At 35.8% G+C, this 15891-nt stretch overlaps 1 protein-coding gene across 4 annotated transcripts; it reads left to right on the top strand.

Moving 5' to 3' along the window:
- Positions 1 to 860: 860 nt before the first annotated feature.
- On the top strand, positions 861 to 6709 carry LOC131032449 (protein KINESIN LIGHT CHAIN-RELATED 1). 4 transcript variants are annotated; one of them, XM_057963428.2, is made up of 5 exons: positions 866 to 1266; positions 1424 to 1584; positions 1792 to 2328; positions 4346 to 5229; positions 5928 to 6709. In XM_057963428.2, the coding sequence occupies exons 3-5, from the start codon at positions 1936 to 1938 to the stop codon at positions 6142 to 6144; spliced, it is 1494 nt and encodes a 497-aa protein (XP_057819411.2). In that variant the 5' UTR covers positions 866 to 1266; positions 1424 to 1584; positions 1792 to 1935; the 3' UTR covers positions 6145 to 6709. The 4 variants fall into 4 exon arrangements, with proteins under 4 accessions (XP_057819409.2, XP_057819410.2, XP_057819411.2 ...); XM_057963426.2 differs by having other exon boundaries at positions 861 to 1266; positions 1424 to 2328; XM_057963427.2 differs by having other exon boundaries at positions 861 to 1266; positions 1414 to 2328.
- The last annotated feature ends 9182 nt before the right edge of the window (positions 6710 to 15891 follow it).

Below are 15891 nucleotides of genomic sequence, written 5' to 3'. Positions count from 1 at the left end.
AGTGTTCTTATTGTGTTGTGCTTTGTGCTTTCATGTTTCATAATTACAGAGATGTGATAACTGTGATATAAAGTTTAAAAGAGTATAAGTAGGTTAATTTAAGGTCCAAATAAACCCCCGCCCCCCTCCCCCTTGCACCCCTTAGTCTTGTGGTGTGTTCAACACATACATCCATACGTGCGTGTGCACATAATCACAATCCTTATAATCAATAGAAATGATGGCACAATAAAAATAATCATCTTGCTAACATAATAATTGATTGATAGAGCCCAAAGGGATGTTGTAGTTGGTTAAGATCTTTGGGATTGTCCCATGTAGGCCCTGAGATCAATTCTCTCCACCTCGAGTTATTCGATGGCTAACTTGTTTGAACCTAGTCAATCACCTTGAGAGGTTTGGGGAGGCTTGCCTCCTCAAAGAACTAAATTGATTGATAAAAAATTTTCCCTTCTACACACTTTTCAAAATTATCTTTACCCTCAAATCAATTATACTTTAAAAATTATATATCCTCACATTAGCTCTACAATTTAAAAATTCCTCATATCCTATAAACGTGAAGACTTTTTCTTTTAATGAAAGCGAGGCATAATTACCCAACTAAAATGGGCCCTCTTTCCATCATTAGTATATTACATTTTTGGGCGCCGGATTTATCAACCCCGTTTCAAAAAGGTTGTGTATAGAGAATGAAAGTCAATTTACCATAGTCGATGGTGGGTTGGAATCCATGCATAAGGTTTTGAGGACCTCGATGTTGATTTATAGAAATGTATGCTTTTAAGCTCTCACTGATTGATGCTCGTACCCTCCCTCTTAACTGGTTTGTGACGCCAAAATGTTTTGCTCTTTTCAAAAGGTAAATGATATGACTAGTGAAATCTGTGAATCCGCCAATCAATTTCAAACAGAGTTACAAGACAAGGACTGTACATCGACACATTGCTTGGTGAGCATATGTTTATAAAATCCTCTCCGGAATATCATATAAAATGCAGTACAGCTCTCCGCGTGAAAAGGGAGTGAAGTGGGTTCGATTCCTCGACCCAGGAAGTGTGAAACCTATTTGAAGACTACCCACATAGACTTTCAGCCTTAAAAAAGGTAAAAGTAAGATCAGCAGGAGGAGAGGGAATATCACATATGTGTAGGATTTTGATTTGATTTTACTTGACGGTGATTATTTGAAAAGTGCGGGTGAGCACATGCCTAAGATTCCCTCACACATATTAATCAAATTGGCCTCCAAACCAATTCAAAAAGGTAGCATTTTGTAGTTATTTTCATTGATTTCTTCCACAACTTTGCTCATAAGGTCTTCGGTTGAAATGGGTTTTCATGAAATAATATGTTTAATCCATCATGTGAAGGCAATGATTATAATGCGGGTATTCTGGTGGACTAATGCAGTCTTCTGTAGGTGCCAGGGGACCATCCGGTGGATCAGATGGGGCCATTGGTTGAGCCCACTATGGATATTCAATCCTAGTTTGAATATGAAGCTTTATAGTTGATACTCAACCATGTTCGTCAGAGCCTGAATGACCTTCAAAAATATGATAATCAATTCCACAATTTTCGGTAACCCATCTGAACTTTGTTGGTTGTTAGGCTGCAATTATCTCCATAGGCCAGAGTCATCTAATCTGATTATCGATCATACGTGCAATGGCATTTACAGCCCAAGCTGAGGCAATAGTAAATTCCTAGGTTTTGTTGTTTCTTCAAAGATTTGTTTTTTGTATTAGCATTTTGAAAATCTTATTCTACATGGGTTCTGGTTTTCAGAGCTCCTCCAGGGCCAACAATGTGTCAAAGAGAAGCTCCATTAGTTCTAAAAGTACTTTGAGCTCAGGGAGCTCCAAAAGCGTATCGAATTCAGACAGCCCATATGCTGGATACCACTACCTTAGGCTGGCTCATTCCCTTCATATGTCTGGAAAGAAGAACGATGTTAAAGCCATGGACTATGCATTGAAAGCAGTTGATTTCTTTGAAAAAAGGAGCAATGCAAAAGCAATGCCTGAGCTTGTAATGGGACTCCATCTCTTGGCTGCCGCTAAGTGTAGGCTTGGCCACTATGAAGAAGTCATTCAAATATTGAAGAAGTCGTTAGCAATGTACACCCCTGAGATGGGCTCTGAGCATACATTTGGAGCATTTGCAGGGCATATGCAGCTTGGTGATACTTATTCTATGTTGGGTCAATATGAGGACGCATTACAGTCTTATCATGCAGGCCTTAAAATTCAGAAGCAGTTTCTAGGAGATATGGATTGCAGAGTTGCCCATTCATGTCTATACATTGCAGAGTCTCACCTGCAGGTATGTATTTTCTTTAACAAACATATAAAAACAAATTATATATCAATCACGCTCAGTTTTTCCTAGTGAGAAAAAGATTATATCATGAGTTGTGCACTCCTTGAAAGCTGGCATTGCCACTGGATTTGGTGAAGCTAATGCCAATTAACCAAAAGACTGATGTATATCACATGAGCAATTAGTTTCTTCTAGATATCATATTTGCCACTTCAGAACAAACATGTCCTTTGTTGGAAATGAAGAGGGTGCATGTGTAGGTTTTGAAGAGAACTATTCTGAATCCTGATAAAAACCAACTACCAAGAAACTGTATCCATGGTTTGAACTCAAGTAAAGTTGATTAAAGGTTGCAACTTCCTGGGCAAGGCCATCTGTAACTTTTTCGTTAGACCCTTAGCATCCACTATTTTTTCTTAAAAGTTCAGACTGATCGCAATCTAATATTTTAACTGTTTTACTGACTATAAAATTGTTTGCTCTTGTAGATGCACTAACTCTATATTTTACAGTCCCACCTAGAGGTTGGAGCATTTTTTTCTGCAACATATATTTTTGGCCATTGCTTGTTCAATTTACAAGCTCACATTTTTTTTTTAAGTATCAGGTTTAATGTGACCGGTGACACTGGCATGACACGTCCTCTGGCTCCACGTGAAACGCTTTTGACCTGGAGCTATGAACCGCTGAAGTCACAAATGGGGACATCATCCCCATATAACAATGCTAAGGCTCAAACCTGCAAGCCCATCGGATCAGCGAAGACACAAGCCCGTGGTCACAATGGTCCAGCGGAGGTTTCAACCTTAATGGTCACAACAACAATACCACTACTTAACCAACACATAATGGAAAGAACCCACAAGTTCATGTTTTTATTATTTTAAGATAAATCTGAGGTTTGAATGACATGAATAAATAAAATATTGAAATGCATTTGTCAGGAAGAATAGTGCGTCATGAATTCCCTCTTTCTATCTAAACAAGGAAGTGTGCCCTATGTATTGTGACTCAGAATCTAACATATACGTTATATTTCCTAAGTGTGATACTGAGAAGCAAATCATCTAGAAGTAGAAACTTGGGTTACCCGGGGATGCGTCCCCGATTTTTTTTCAGGCATCCCCGTTTTTGGGATGACCTGGGGATAGGGGACTCCTAGGAGACGTCCCCATAAATTCTGCATATTGACAGTGAATTTTGACAATGAATTCTATAAGCAATTTGACTTTGACTCTCAAATTTAACACAAATTTGACATAAGAAGTTTGCTAGTTCTTATATGTTAAGTTTCTATAATGTAGATGTGCATGCTTTATCTATGTTTTCATATGAATATTTTAAATTTCCCTATATATTTTAATTTTCCATGTTTTTATTTTACCGTCCACTAGCCGTCCCCAAAATTGACAAAAAAAATCACCATCCTGAAAACACGTACCCCATCCCCTGACATCCTCATCCCAGAAACTCGAGGTAACATAGGCCAGAAACCCATGTAAAATACCACAAAAACCCTCTGAAACCTTCAAAAGCAGCCTTACATCTGACGTTCTAGATGAATAAAGTAACAAAATAGTCTGTTCAAACCACCTGGTCCATGCAAACTGTCCACAAAGCCAAGATGACCAAATGTGATTGCCTTCAACAGAAAGGATCGAGCTACCTTGTAATGACCAATTAACTTAGCTATAGCTGTGGCAATTCTTTTACCCCAAAACATCTACTTCAAAATTTCTTCTCTCCAAAATGAAGTTTATATGGCATCGTGAAAGAATTCCTTCTAACTACTCTGGATTTGTTAGGAAGCAAGTTATTAAGAAGCTGCCACAAAGTTTATGTATAAGTAAGTTTTTTGCTATTAAATGTGTTTTCCTTTCAATGAACTGGCTTTTGATTGAATTGTTGATCTTGAATTAATGTTGATGTCAATGTAATTAGTCCACTTTAATGAGCGATCCATTACTTTTGATCTGTCCCTTATACATTGATTGACTTGGCCAATGTCTGGACTAAACAGGCCATGCAGTTTAAAGAAGCAGAGGAGTTATGTGAGCAAGCTTTGAAGATTCACATTGAACAATGTGGTATAGATTCAGAAGAAGTGATTTCTGATAGAAAGCTAATGGTGCTTGCTCTTACTGGAAAGGGAAACCATGAGAAAGCATTAGAAAATCTATTTCTAGCCAGAGAAACACTTTTAGTCAACAGAAAGGATGTTGAGGTTGCAAACGTAGATGCTAGCATTGGGGACACTTATCTTGCTTTGGGTCTCTACGATGAAGCAGGAGCTGCCTACCAGAAAGCTCTTCCATTTTTTGAGTGGGTACATGGTAAAGACAGCATAATTGTAGCTGCGTTATCTTTAAGCCTTGCCGAGGTTTGTTTGAAAAAAGGAACAATCAGGGAATCAAAGAGTTACTGTGAAAATGCACTAAGGATTTATGCCAGGGTAAAAGTTGGCCAGTTCCCTGATGAAATTGCATCTGGCTTGACAGAAGTTGCAGGGTTGTTTGAGTCGATGGGAGAATATGAACATTCACTTCGCTTGTTTCAACAAGCCCTTGAAATTCTGGAGAAAATTCCTGGACAGCAGAGTGAAGTAGCTGCCATTGAAGCACAGATAGGGGTTTTGTTCCACGTGATTGGAAAATATGAGGAAGCTTACATGGCCTTGAAGAGTGCAGTGTGCAAGTTTAGATGTGGGATACACAGAAAGACTTGGTTCTTGGGAATGCTTCTCAATCTGATGGGTCTTGCTTGTCTGGGCCTTGATGCTCTATGGGATGCAACTGAAATTTTTGAAGAAGCAAAGAGCATTTTAGATGAAGTGTGTGGCCCTCACCATGCAGATAGTTTGGCTATCAGTAGCAACCTTGCAGGAGCATATGATGCATTGGGCAGGTATTTTATCAGGCTGTCGTGTTTTCCTTTTAATGCTCACACATTTCATTTTAGTTTTACTGGGTGTAGTGTAATTTGAGAACTCAAAATTACCATTACCAATTGTCTCAACTCCCAAGAGCTACACAAATCTGAATTCATGTATCCTAATTAAGAGTGTGAAGCTTAATTCTTATTCTATGGTATGATTATTTGGCCCTGTTCTTTATTTTTCAACCTCGAAAACCCATGAAAATATTCCTTCTGCATTTCTAAATTGCGATTTTCATCTTCCCTAATGATCATCACTGTTTCTAGCTCTTTTGAAATTTTGAGGCATGCTAACAAATTGAAGTTTTTCCCAAAGAAGTTCATAAATATCACAATTCTTCTGCCATTGCTATGAATTAATGAAGCACATTGCAAAAGGCATTAACTTAGACCTAAAGCATAAGGATATTTGCCACTTAGTAAGTCTTAGCAGATCTTTGAGCTGTTTCTGGGTTTCTATTCTTGAGCTCTCTATCATGGATCACAAAGTCTGATCCGAAATGTTGATGCAAAAAAGACGCACACAATCAATCCACAATCAATCCAGAAACAGCTCAAAGAACTATTATGAATTGAAAAACTTATATCTCTTGTCTTAGCAGTGTCTTCCAAGCCAGATTACTTCAAAATTATGAGTTCTATGACAATATTTATTTTCATGATTTCAGGACAGACGATGCGATAAGTTTGTTGGAACAGATTCTTGATGTGAATGAGGGCAGGCTGGGCACATTGCACCCAGATGTGGAAGGTGACAGACAAAGGCTTAAGGAATTGCTGAATGAATCAGGCAGATCTCGCACCAAGAAAACCAATTCACTCCGAGACCTTCTATTGTCATCAAGAGCACAGTCTTCCAGGTTTCAGTTTAAAGGAATAGCTTAAGCCAGCCTCCTCTATGCATGCTTGCTAAACAAGAGTATATGGATTATTAAGTGTGAACCTAATCAAGACTGCATAATATTCTTTGGATAGAGTTTTCAACCTTTAAGAAGTTTGAAGGAAATATCTAGCAGGCAATGTGTTCTGACTTTTAAATAGCAGCACCCTGCATGTATATCCAGGCCTCCCAATGTGTAGTAGGGTGGTCGTTCATGTATTCTAAAGTGTTAATATAACTAAACAAAACCTAGTTCTACCATTTAGCTGTTTGCGGATTCAATTGTGTATTTTTTTGCATCAACGTTTTGGATCACACACTATGATCCATCAGCAGAATGATAGGGAGTGTCACGAGACGTATAATTATAAATTGATATTGTATTCCTTCCTAAGGATTGCGATCACCCTGGTGCAGACCTGATGGGTGTTGGGTATTAGTAGTGTTTTAGTGTGCTAGGGTACTCCTGTTCTGTGCTTGTCAGAAAATCTGACCATGACCAACATGTAAATAATAAGAGTTTGGTGAGTGACAACTTTTTTATAAAAGAATGTTGATATTGAAGTACAAGGATGAAACATTGTTAAAATCTAGAATTCTTGGGATGATGTTTTAGATGGTATAAAATATGGGATGATTTTAATACATTAAACAATCAATATGGAAGATCAACAAAAGAACAATGAAGCATTATTTTTAATACAAGGTGTCTTTAAGTCAAACATTTTTTCTTAGGATTAATGGTGCTATCACATAGAAAAATTACAAACATTAAGAAAAATAATAATTTAAAAATATCATAATGAATAATAATAAATTTTAAAATAATTTTTTAATAAAGATGAAATGTTTGATTAATTAGATAAAATTTTTAAGTGAAAATATGAATAATCAGTAAATAATTAGGAAGTTTGATCCCAAAATTGATAATGGTGTTTCCACCATTGAAATCTCAAAGGAATCCAACATTTACATCGAAGACCAACCTAAGAGAAAAAGAATATTTTTCTAAGGGATGTCACAAACTTGAATGAAATGACTCTTGTCCTAAAAAAGAGCATAAAGGTGAGTCTAGTCACACCTATCAAGGAAGAGATCTTTATTTTCAATACAAAAGTAACAATTTTAGAGATAGAGCTTGACGTAAGAGGGATAATAGTAGAGACAAAAGAAATATTTAGTGTTTTTATTGTAATTAATATGGTTATTATAAGTAAGAATGTCAACATATAAAATTTGTTTATTGATTGAATGACCAACATAATTGCAGAGGTATGCGGAGTCATCACTACCACAAGGGATGAATTTATAAAGAAAGGATTGACATCGGGAATGATTACCATTCAATCATGACTTGGATGGTGCCAACTGGCGACTGCAAAGGCGGCGTTGGGGAGCTGTCAACTCACATTGGCCCAAGTAAAGGATCTCACGCTCTAAGTAGATCTCCGGCCAGCGATATCTACGAGACTTTAAGGGATAATAATCACTATGATTATTACGACCATTTAACCCAAGTCTGGCACATTTTCCCTAACCATTCCGTCTTGAGCTTGCTTTGGCTCTGCGTTCTGGCTTTTTGTCATTTTCAAACCGAGAAGCTGGAGGATTCTAAAATGGGGGGGGACAGGCTCAGACTGGAACCCAACAAAGTTGAGGAGTTCAAAGCCAAACTCGCGGCCTGGTTCGTGTGCACCAAAGGAGGCATTGACAAATTTATGGAGAACATAAAGGGTAACGACGAGAGACTCTCTAAACAATTCGTGTCCTCCTGGGAGGACAGAAGGGTGACTGTGGGGAGAATCTCCTTTGAAATAAACAAAGAGGTCATTGCCCAGGCTACGAGCCTCTCGATGGAGGGTAAAAAATGGAAAAAACAGAGCCGCATTGCGGACTCTACTAGTCTTAACCATTTTTCCGCCATGGCGAGAACCCTGTCAAGAGGGCCGGAGGCTTTAATAGAGAGGAACTCTCGCACCCTTGGGACGAAGTCTGCTACATAGTGATGAAGTATTTTACGCTTGAAGGCAAGTATGGATTTTTCTACTACTACCAACTCCCCTTCCTGAACCATTTGAGGAACAAAGACCTCATTTCCATTCCGTTCTTTTTATTGCACTCGATGGATGCTAACATTAAAGATATAGCTAAAGCTAAAAAGAAAGGAAAAGACTTCCCTATCCTGCACCAAGGCCTTATGCTTTGCCTTTTCAACTTCCACCTCGCCCTCTGCCTGACCCGATCCATTTCTGTGCATAATGTCGGCCCCTCAACCCAACCTTTGGCCATTAATGATGCAAGACCCCGTTGCACGAAACTTGGCTCCTCCAGCAAGAAAACCAAGAATCATTCCCCGGAGGAGGTCAGAACCCCTAAAAAAGTTAAAATCCAAGAAATTGATTCCGACCTGGACATTACCAAAGACGCCAACACGCCCCACTGCTCCAGCAGATTGGCCTCTAAACCCTCTGATAAATCCCTAAGAGACCCCTCCTCCTCGCACGACAGGGCAACTCCATCCCGACGGATAATATCCCCCAGGCCCAGCACAAACATTCCCCCCTTTCTGTGAGCTCAACCCATGTTTCCGAAAGCCCGACCGCCTCTATGAGTCCGGAGCCAGCCAATTTCCCTTCCCCGACCTTCAGGATTGAGAAAATGCTGGTTGTTGAAGAGGCCAGTAGTGTGAAGGAAGAAGATCCCAACCTAGCAAAGCTCGAGAAAAAGATAGAAGCCCTCTCTAACAACCTGCAGGTAATGACCAACAGACTAGAGGCGACGGAGTCCAAGATGCATGATGTGTCTAAATTCGCTCTGAATGTCATGAGATGCTCGGCTACTACTCTGTGCCTTTTGCAGGATAATGCGGACAAAGGTATAGGCAAGGAAGACAAGGACTTTAAAGGCCTGTTCAAGTTCCTCACAAAGGAATGGGCTAAGAAACTGCTCCCCAAGAAGAGCCGAGGGAAAAAGAATTAATTTTCTGCATGTGGAGAAGTTTTTTGTTTATGTGGTGTAGTAGGCTGGATAGGTCTAGTTTAGGCTTATGTTTATATTTTAATGCTTATAGCCCTGCGTGGCACCTAAATACTCTGACTGGTAGTATTTTATTACTGATAAACTCTCGTAAGATGGTTTTTGTTTTTGATAGAGGTAAAAGGCTGCTTTTGTGCTTATTGTTTGCAGACAATGGTCCTTCCATTGTTCTCTTAATTGTACCCATGGGTCAACCCCCTCGTTTTTGGCTGCTTTTATTATCAAAAACATAATTGCACAATTCTAGTGAGAGATAATCAATCACATGTACTAAAGTAAAGGAAAAGACACTATTGAAGTAATACACAATTGTTAAAGGATAAGTTAAAAAATATGCAATTGTTGAACAAATTCAAATGATAAGTGATAGAATGTTTCCTCTTTGTTTTCTTAATAAGTCATTAGAAACTAAATTAAGATGCAAATCCTTTATGCCATTTAAGGTATATGCATCTTAGTTTTAGTGGCTTGATTATGCCTAGCAAAAACACACATGGTTGAAGAATTTTCATTCATTGATAATAAACCATTTTTCTGTGAGGAATATATGTTTGCGTTTAGGGTGAAGAATACGTCTTTATTCTCACCAAAATGCTTGATATATAGGTTAGGATATGATTGAGTCTTAACAAAGCCATTTTTCTCTTGATGCCTATTGAAGACCATATAGAGCCTTATGCACCTTGTAAACAAAATTTTCTTTGGAAGTCATTTCAAAGACTTAAGGTTGTGTGACAACTTCATCAATATAACCATTTTTAAAAAACCTTTTGCATATATTTATCAAATATTTCATCCATGTTCAAGGTTGTAATTAATTTTAGGTCTTACCTAGTTGGGGCTACAATTATTGCCTATGTCCCTCATGCTTCAATGAAATATATTTTCACTCAACAAGAAGTCACTGGTAAGAGATGTGGATGGACTATTAAATCCCAAGAATTTAATGTTGGCATTCAAATAACAAAATTGGTTAGAAGACGAAGATTAGCAAATCTTATGGATGAATCAAATTTGGAGGTTATTGATGTGAATTGCATAGAAGAATAAAATTCTTTGAAAATATGCAACATGGAAAATTCCCCAGGGTACAAAGATATGATACATTACTTGTGTCATATGAGTTGTCTTGATGCCATAATTGAAAATTAAAAAAGGACCTCAAAAATCATGCAATTAGGTATGTTATCATGAATAGTGATTTATATTTAAAAAAGGTGGAAAATATCTAGCCAAGATGTTTAAATCAAGAAATAGATCTTAAGGTGTTATTAGAAATGCATAGTGGGAGTGGTGGTGGATATTTCATGACAACAACAATTGCCCACAATGTTCTTAGAGCGGGCTATTGGTGGCCCTCTATTTGTAGATGTACAAAAGCTTGCAAGTACTTGTGATGCATGCCAAAAATTCCTTGGTAAATTGCAGAATTCTAGAGCCTTACCTTTAATTCCTATAGTTGTAGAGGCCCCATTTCAACAATGGAGTCTTGATTTCATAGGTAAAATTACTGAAAAATATAGTAGTGGTTTTAGGTAGATTCGAGTAGCTATTGATTATTTCACTAAATGGATTGAGACCATTCCAACCAAAAAAGAAACTATACAATAGTTGTAGATTTTGCAATAGAGCATATTGGTACAATATTTGGACTTATAGATAATTTGATAACAAATAATGCAATGTGAATCAAATTTATAGAATTTGTTGATTTTTTCTCAAAGTATGGTATAAATTTATCATATTCATCTTCTTATCATCCACAAGGAAATGGACAAGCAAATTCCAACAATAAGAATTTGATGAAGATCATAAAGAGTATGATAGGTGTAGACACCTAAAAAAGTTTGTTTCACTCATATCACCTAATTCATCTGATTATCACCTAGGTCTTGATTTTGTCTAATTCATTTACTCATCCTATCACGTAGTACACATATGACATCACCTCACCACCTTACCAGTTAATGCCTAGTAAACTAATTAAATATTTTTAAGTTATCTAATTAATATCAATTCACCAATTTATCCTTTTCATCCACATTAATATAATTTTTTTTAATTAATTCTAGTTATTCTTTTCTTCTACATTAGTTAAATATTTTTTGATTATTTAATTAATATATAAATTTATTACTCTCAATCTAACATAGAGTTGTGTGCTTTTGATTGTAGTGGTGCATCTAATGGGCAGACTAGCACATATGATTCCTAGATTGGAACATGTGATACACATAATGTTGCATACGATGCACAAAATGACACATATAATGCACACTTTAGAACATTTGATGTTTCTTTGTCATATTTGATTTAACTTGGGGTTTCATGTTTCTCCTTGTAGAGTGATTCTTTTAATTAACTGATTGACACATATGATGTGCCAAATGGAGCATATGATACACAACAACTTTTGATAAATTGTTATTTTAGGTTTTTCTCTCCTATTTGTAGGTGTTATAGACATATTGATACATCTTAAAGACGTCTTAATACTTTTGATAGCCATCCCAACACTTTTGAAAGGTATAATAACACTTTGATTCATTTTTTAACACTTTTGATCTATACTATTGTGTATTTGATCTCTTTTTTATGCCTTTAATCTAAATTAAAGAAAAATATTTTTTGGTTAATCTTATTGTTGTTTTGGGTCCAATTCAATCAATTTAGCTTAGATTTTGTTGAGAGAAGACCTAATTTTTTAGACTACTAATGTTATTTGGTGCAAGGTGCTTATCAAAGCTTATCTTTTATCTTAGAGTAGTTGCATATTTCAATTTTGAAAAGGTAAATGAACTTTCTTGTTGTGTCTATGTAAGCTTTTAGGTGTGTATGCTCTCCCCTTTTGCCTAGTGTGAACCTGGGTATCAAAAGCACCTTCTAGTTTAAATATCTCTTATTTGCTTACCCAAGGTTGTGCTAGCTTGTGTATGATCTCTCCTTAGTCTTTGTGCAAGCTTGTAGATAAAAAAACTAGCATCAACCTTTCCTATTAGGAGGCTTTCCTAGGGATTTTATAATGCCATGGTCAACCTCAACCATATTTTTGTTGGGGTATAAAAAAGATGGAAGGAAAAACTTGTACCTTAAAGTGTTGTCATCACCATATCTGACCAAGTCCCAAGATCCTTCTTCTACCAAGATTGGGTGGTGAAGAGAATAGTAGGAACCTTCCTAGTCTCAAGCACTTATAGATGGGCTCATAGTCCATATATCAACTATAAACCTTGTTTTTTTACAAGCCTTTAAGACCTTCAATCATCTTCTTAGTGTGTTGAAAGGTATAGTACCATGCCTGAAGTTACTCAATATGTACCATTCTAAGGAGAGATATTAATTCTTTGGGATAAAGGTGTCAAAGCCTCCAAAGTAAGGGGAAAGGTGGTTCCTTGAGCAACTGGACCCTTACCTATTATTTATTGAAGGTATTTATGGCTGGGCCTACACTAGAAAAGATACACCTACTTGAATAATGATAGAGTTGTTAATGTGTTTCACATGTCTTCTTGTGAGAAACTAATAACAACCAATTTATCCTTCATAGCTTGGAAAAATCATCAATCATTGTTTTGTTTGTTTGATCTCTTGCCACAAGCCAGTTTGTTTGAAACCTTTCATTATAAAACTATGCATTTAATCCATAACCCTACACTTTTGACATACAAATTTACACAAATTGACCTACACCTCAATGCATTTGACTGATAGACCTATGTTATTGATTGGTCTTTCTACACATATGATGCATAGAACAATTATTTTGATCTAAAACCATTTACATCTAAGTTATAGAATTAATTTTTTGACTTGTAGGTATCTTTTTGATATAATTGTGTATCTTAGTAGGGATTCAAAAGGTGCATTTGATCAACAATTTTGCACAATTTTTCTATATCTTAGTGTATTTGATCTGTATCCTAGTGCACTCAATCAAAACCTAACATCTCTATCCTTTGGCAATATTGATTAGTATATTAGCACAATTAACCAATATTCTTGTGATTTGATCCATATCTTGGCACATTTGATTAATATCTTGTCACATCTTATCAATATTAGTAATGTTTGGTTTTTGAGCTTCAAAAACATTGATAACACTTTTATAATTTTTCCCAAGCAACCCTAGGATAGGCCCAAGACACCCTAATTGATTCAGACATAAAAATATTGATATCAAAACTCTATGTCACCCATTACTAGGCCACAAACAAAATTGAATATAGAACAAAACCCTCCAAAACCTAGTGATAGAAATTTTACGCAAGGTGAAGGATCAAGACCAAATGAGCATCATGAAACCATAATTGAATAAGAACACCTTAAGTATTCACCTTGATTTAGGGATATTCTTAATGATGATGTCACTTAGACCTACCTAAACAATCTCAACATTGATAAGGATCAACTCTTGACACAAGTATCACCTGATTTTGATAGGTTTGAACCTAAAAGTATTGTTCAATAAGAACAAACAATAATTAACCAACCACAATATTTTTCACCAAACCCATCAAACTATTACACCACACCTAATAAGGTATTTGCAAACTTCCCTCACATGTCATCATCTTTTCCTCCCATTACTAACAAACCTAAAATCTAATGTCACTCTTACCAAAATACACATGATCATTTTGAACCTAATCCATCATATATATTTTCATATTTCATTCCATCTTTAACTAACCCCATTAATTCTTCTATCCAAAACGTGTCTCTTTCAACAAATCCACTTCAAACAAGTATCCTATCTATGTCATCATTACTTCAATATTCACCATCTCTATCCATGTCACAACCAACATATTCCAAACTTATCATAATTTCACCCCATCACTCGACCTATCAACAATCAAAAACACCTCCAATACCACCTCAAACAAATATACTACCTATCAATCAAGGAATCAGGTAAGTGAAAACCAAAGCATGAATGAATTTAACTAAGATAATCACTAACATAAACACACATGCAAATCCACCTAATCTAACCAACATAACTATTGAAACAAAACATTGAATTAAATGCAAACCATCATTTTCAAGTTCCTTCAATAATGATTTGTTGGTGCTTCTTTCTTCTCTAATTATGGTATGTCACTCTCTGTGCAAGGTGCACAAATATAGAGAAAGAAAGTAATGATAACGAGAAATACTAGAAGTGTGATTATGAAAATGAAATGATAATAGAAAATTAACTAATTATTTCCACAAAATGACAACGTTAACACTAGATGATTGCTAGATAATTCAACAGAGTAAGGATTCTTAAGACTAGATAAAATGAATGAAGAATGAAGTCTCAATTTATAGAAAATTTTAGACTCGATGGATGGCTAGGATCAAAAAGATTTTTGGTTAATAAGACAAACCTAATTGAGTGCATGACAAAGCTGTCATTAGGGGAAGGATGAAGATGGAAGAAAGCGGATGAGAAGATATTATGGAAATTAAAAAATAAAATATTTAATTATCTTCTCATAAAAACCAAATTAGCAGGTTTAAAGATATTAGGAGATTTTGATAATTAAAAATTATTCAAAAATCTCCACCTAAGAGGATAAAATAGAAGAATTAAAAGATTAAAAAACAAGAATTATCCTCATATGAGAGGATAAATAGAGATAATTAATAAATTAAATTTATTAAATATCTCATCACAAAAAGCAGATAAAGATGAATTAATAAATAAAATTTATTAATTATCTCTATTTTGGAAAAAGAACAATGCAATAAATTAATAAATCTAATTTATTATTCACATTTATGGGTTAATTAATTAAATAAAATGAATTTACTTACTTAATGGACAAAAGGGACAAATAAATTAATTATTAAATTTATTTATTTAACTTTAGAAGAATTGTTAGTAAGAAGGGAAATTTATTTAATCAATTAATTAATTAAACCTAAAAGGGCAAACAAGTCAAATTGACGTCCACGTACCTTAATTTGGTCAAATTAAGTCAAAATTAGTCAAATTGGGTTAAATTGGGAAGAATTGGGAAGAATTGGACAGAAAATGGGAAGAAATAGATCAAAATGGGAAAATTAGGTCAAACCAAGTAAAAGTGGGTAAACTGGGTCAAAGCAGGTCAAAGGGCTAAAATGGGACCGATGTAAAGCCATGGGACATGAAAGGGGTCAAAATGATCTTATAAAATTGAAATTGGGAGAAAATGATCCCACTGAGATAGGAAATGGGAAAGATGAACCACAAGATTAAAATGGGAGCAAATTGACCTCAATGGGATGGATTTTACGACAAATTGATATCATAAACTCAAAATGGGGAGAAAATGATATCAACTGGACAAAAAATGGGAAAGAGGAAGCGAGAAAAGATTAACAAATTATAAAGACTATACACATGATTAGGTTAAAAATAGAAGACACGGGCGTTGACCAGTTTTTAGTGTCTACACCACCTGAAGCACATATATCACTTAATCGACACTTTTGACCCAGTAACACCTTGCAAAAAAATTATCACCAAGAATCAGACCCATTCATTCATGTCACTACATCTATTCTTATAAGTAACCGTCAAACCTAATATTTCATCTCATACACCACACAAACTCCTGCATGCACTATACCCACAAACACATACAACCATCAAAGCAATAACACCATCGCATAACATCAATCTTCCATCCCACAAAACTAAAGCTCCATTCCACAACCTCAATCTTTCATCTCACAAAACTACA

This window comes from Cryptomeria japonica, chromosome 11, assembly GCF_030272615.1.
Source record: "Cryptomeria japonica chromosome 11, Sugi_1.0, whole genome shotgun sequence".
Classification (NCBI taxonomy): Eukaryota; Viridiplantae; Streptophyta; class Pinopsida; order Cupressales; family Cupressaceae; genus Cryptomeria; species Cryptomeria japonica.
The sequence above is the reverse complement of the archived record's forward strand: the minus strand, read 5'-3'. Positions and strand labels throughout refer to the sequence as shown.

Bases quoted from the DNA above. Each gene is read 5' to 3' on its own strand.
- LOC131032449 (XM_057963426.2), top strand. From the start codon at position 1,774: ATGGGTTCTGGTTTTCAGAGCTCCTCCAGGGCCAACAATGTGTCAAAG. The intron at 2,329-4,345 runs GTATGTATTTTC...TGGACTAAACAG, and splicing joins TTGCAGAGTCTCACCTGCAG to GCCATGCAGTTTAAAGAAGC. The intron at 5,230-5,927 runs GTATTTTATCAG...TCATGATTTCAG, and splicing joins GCATATGATGCATTGGGCAG to GACAGACGATGCGATAAGTT.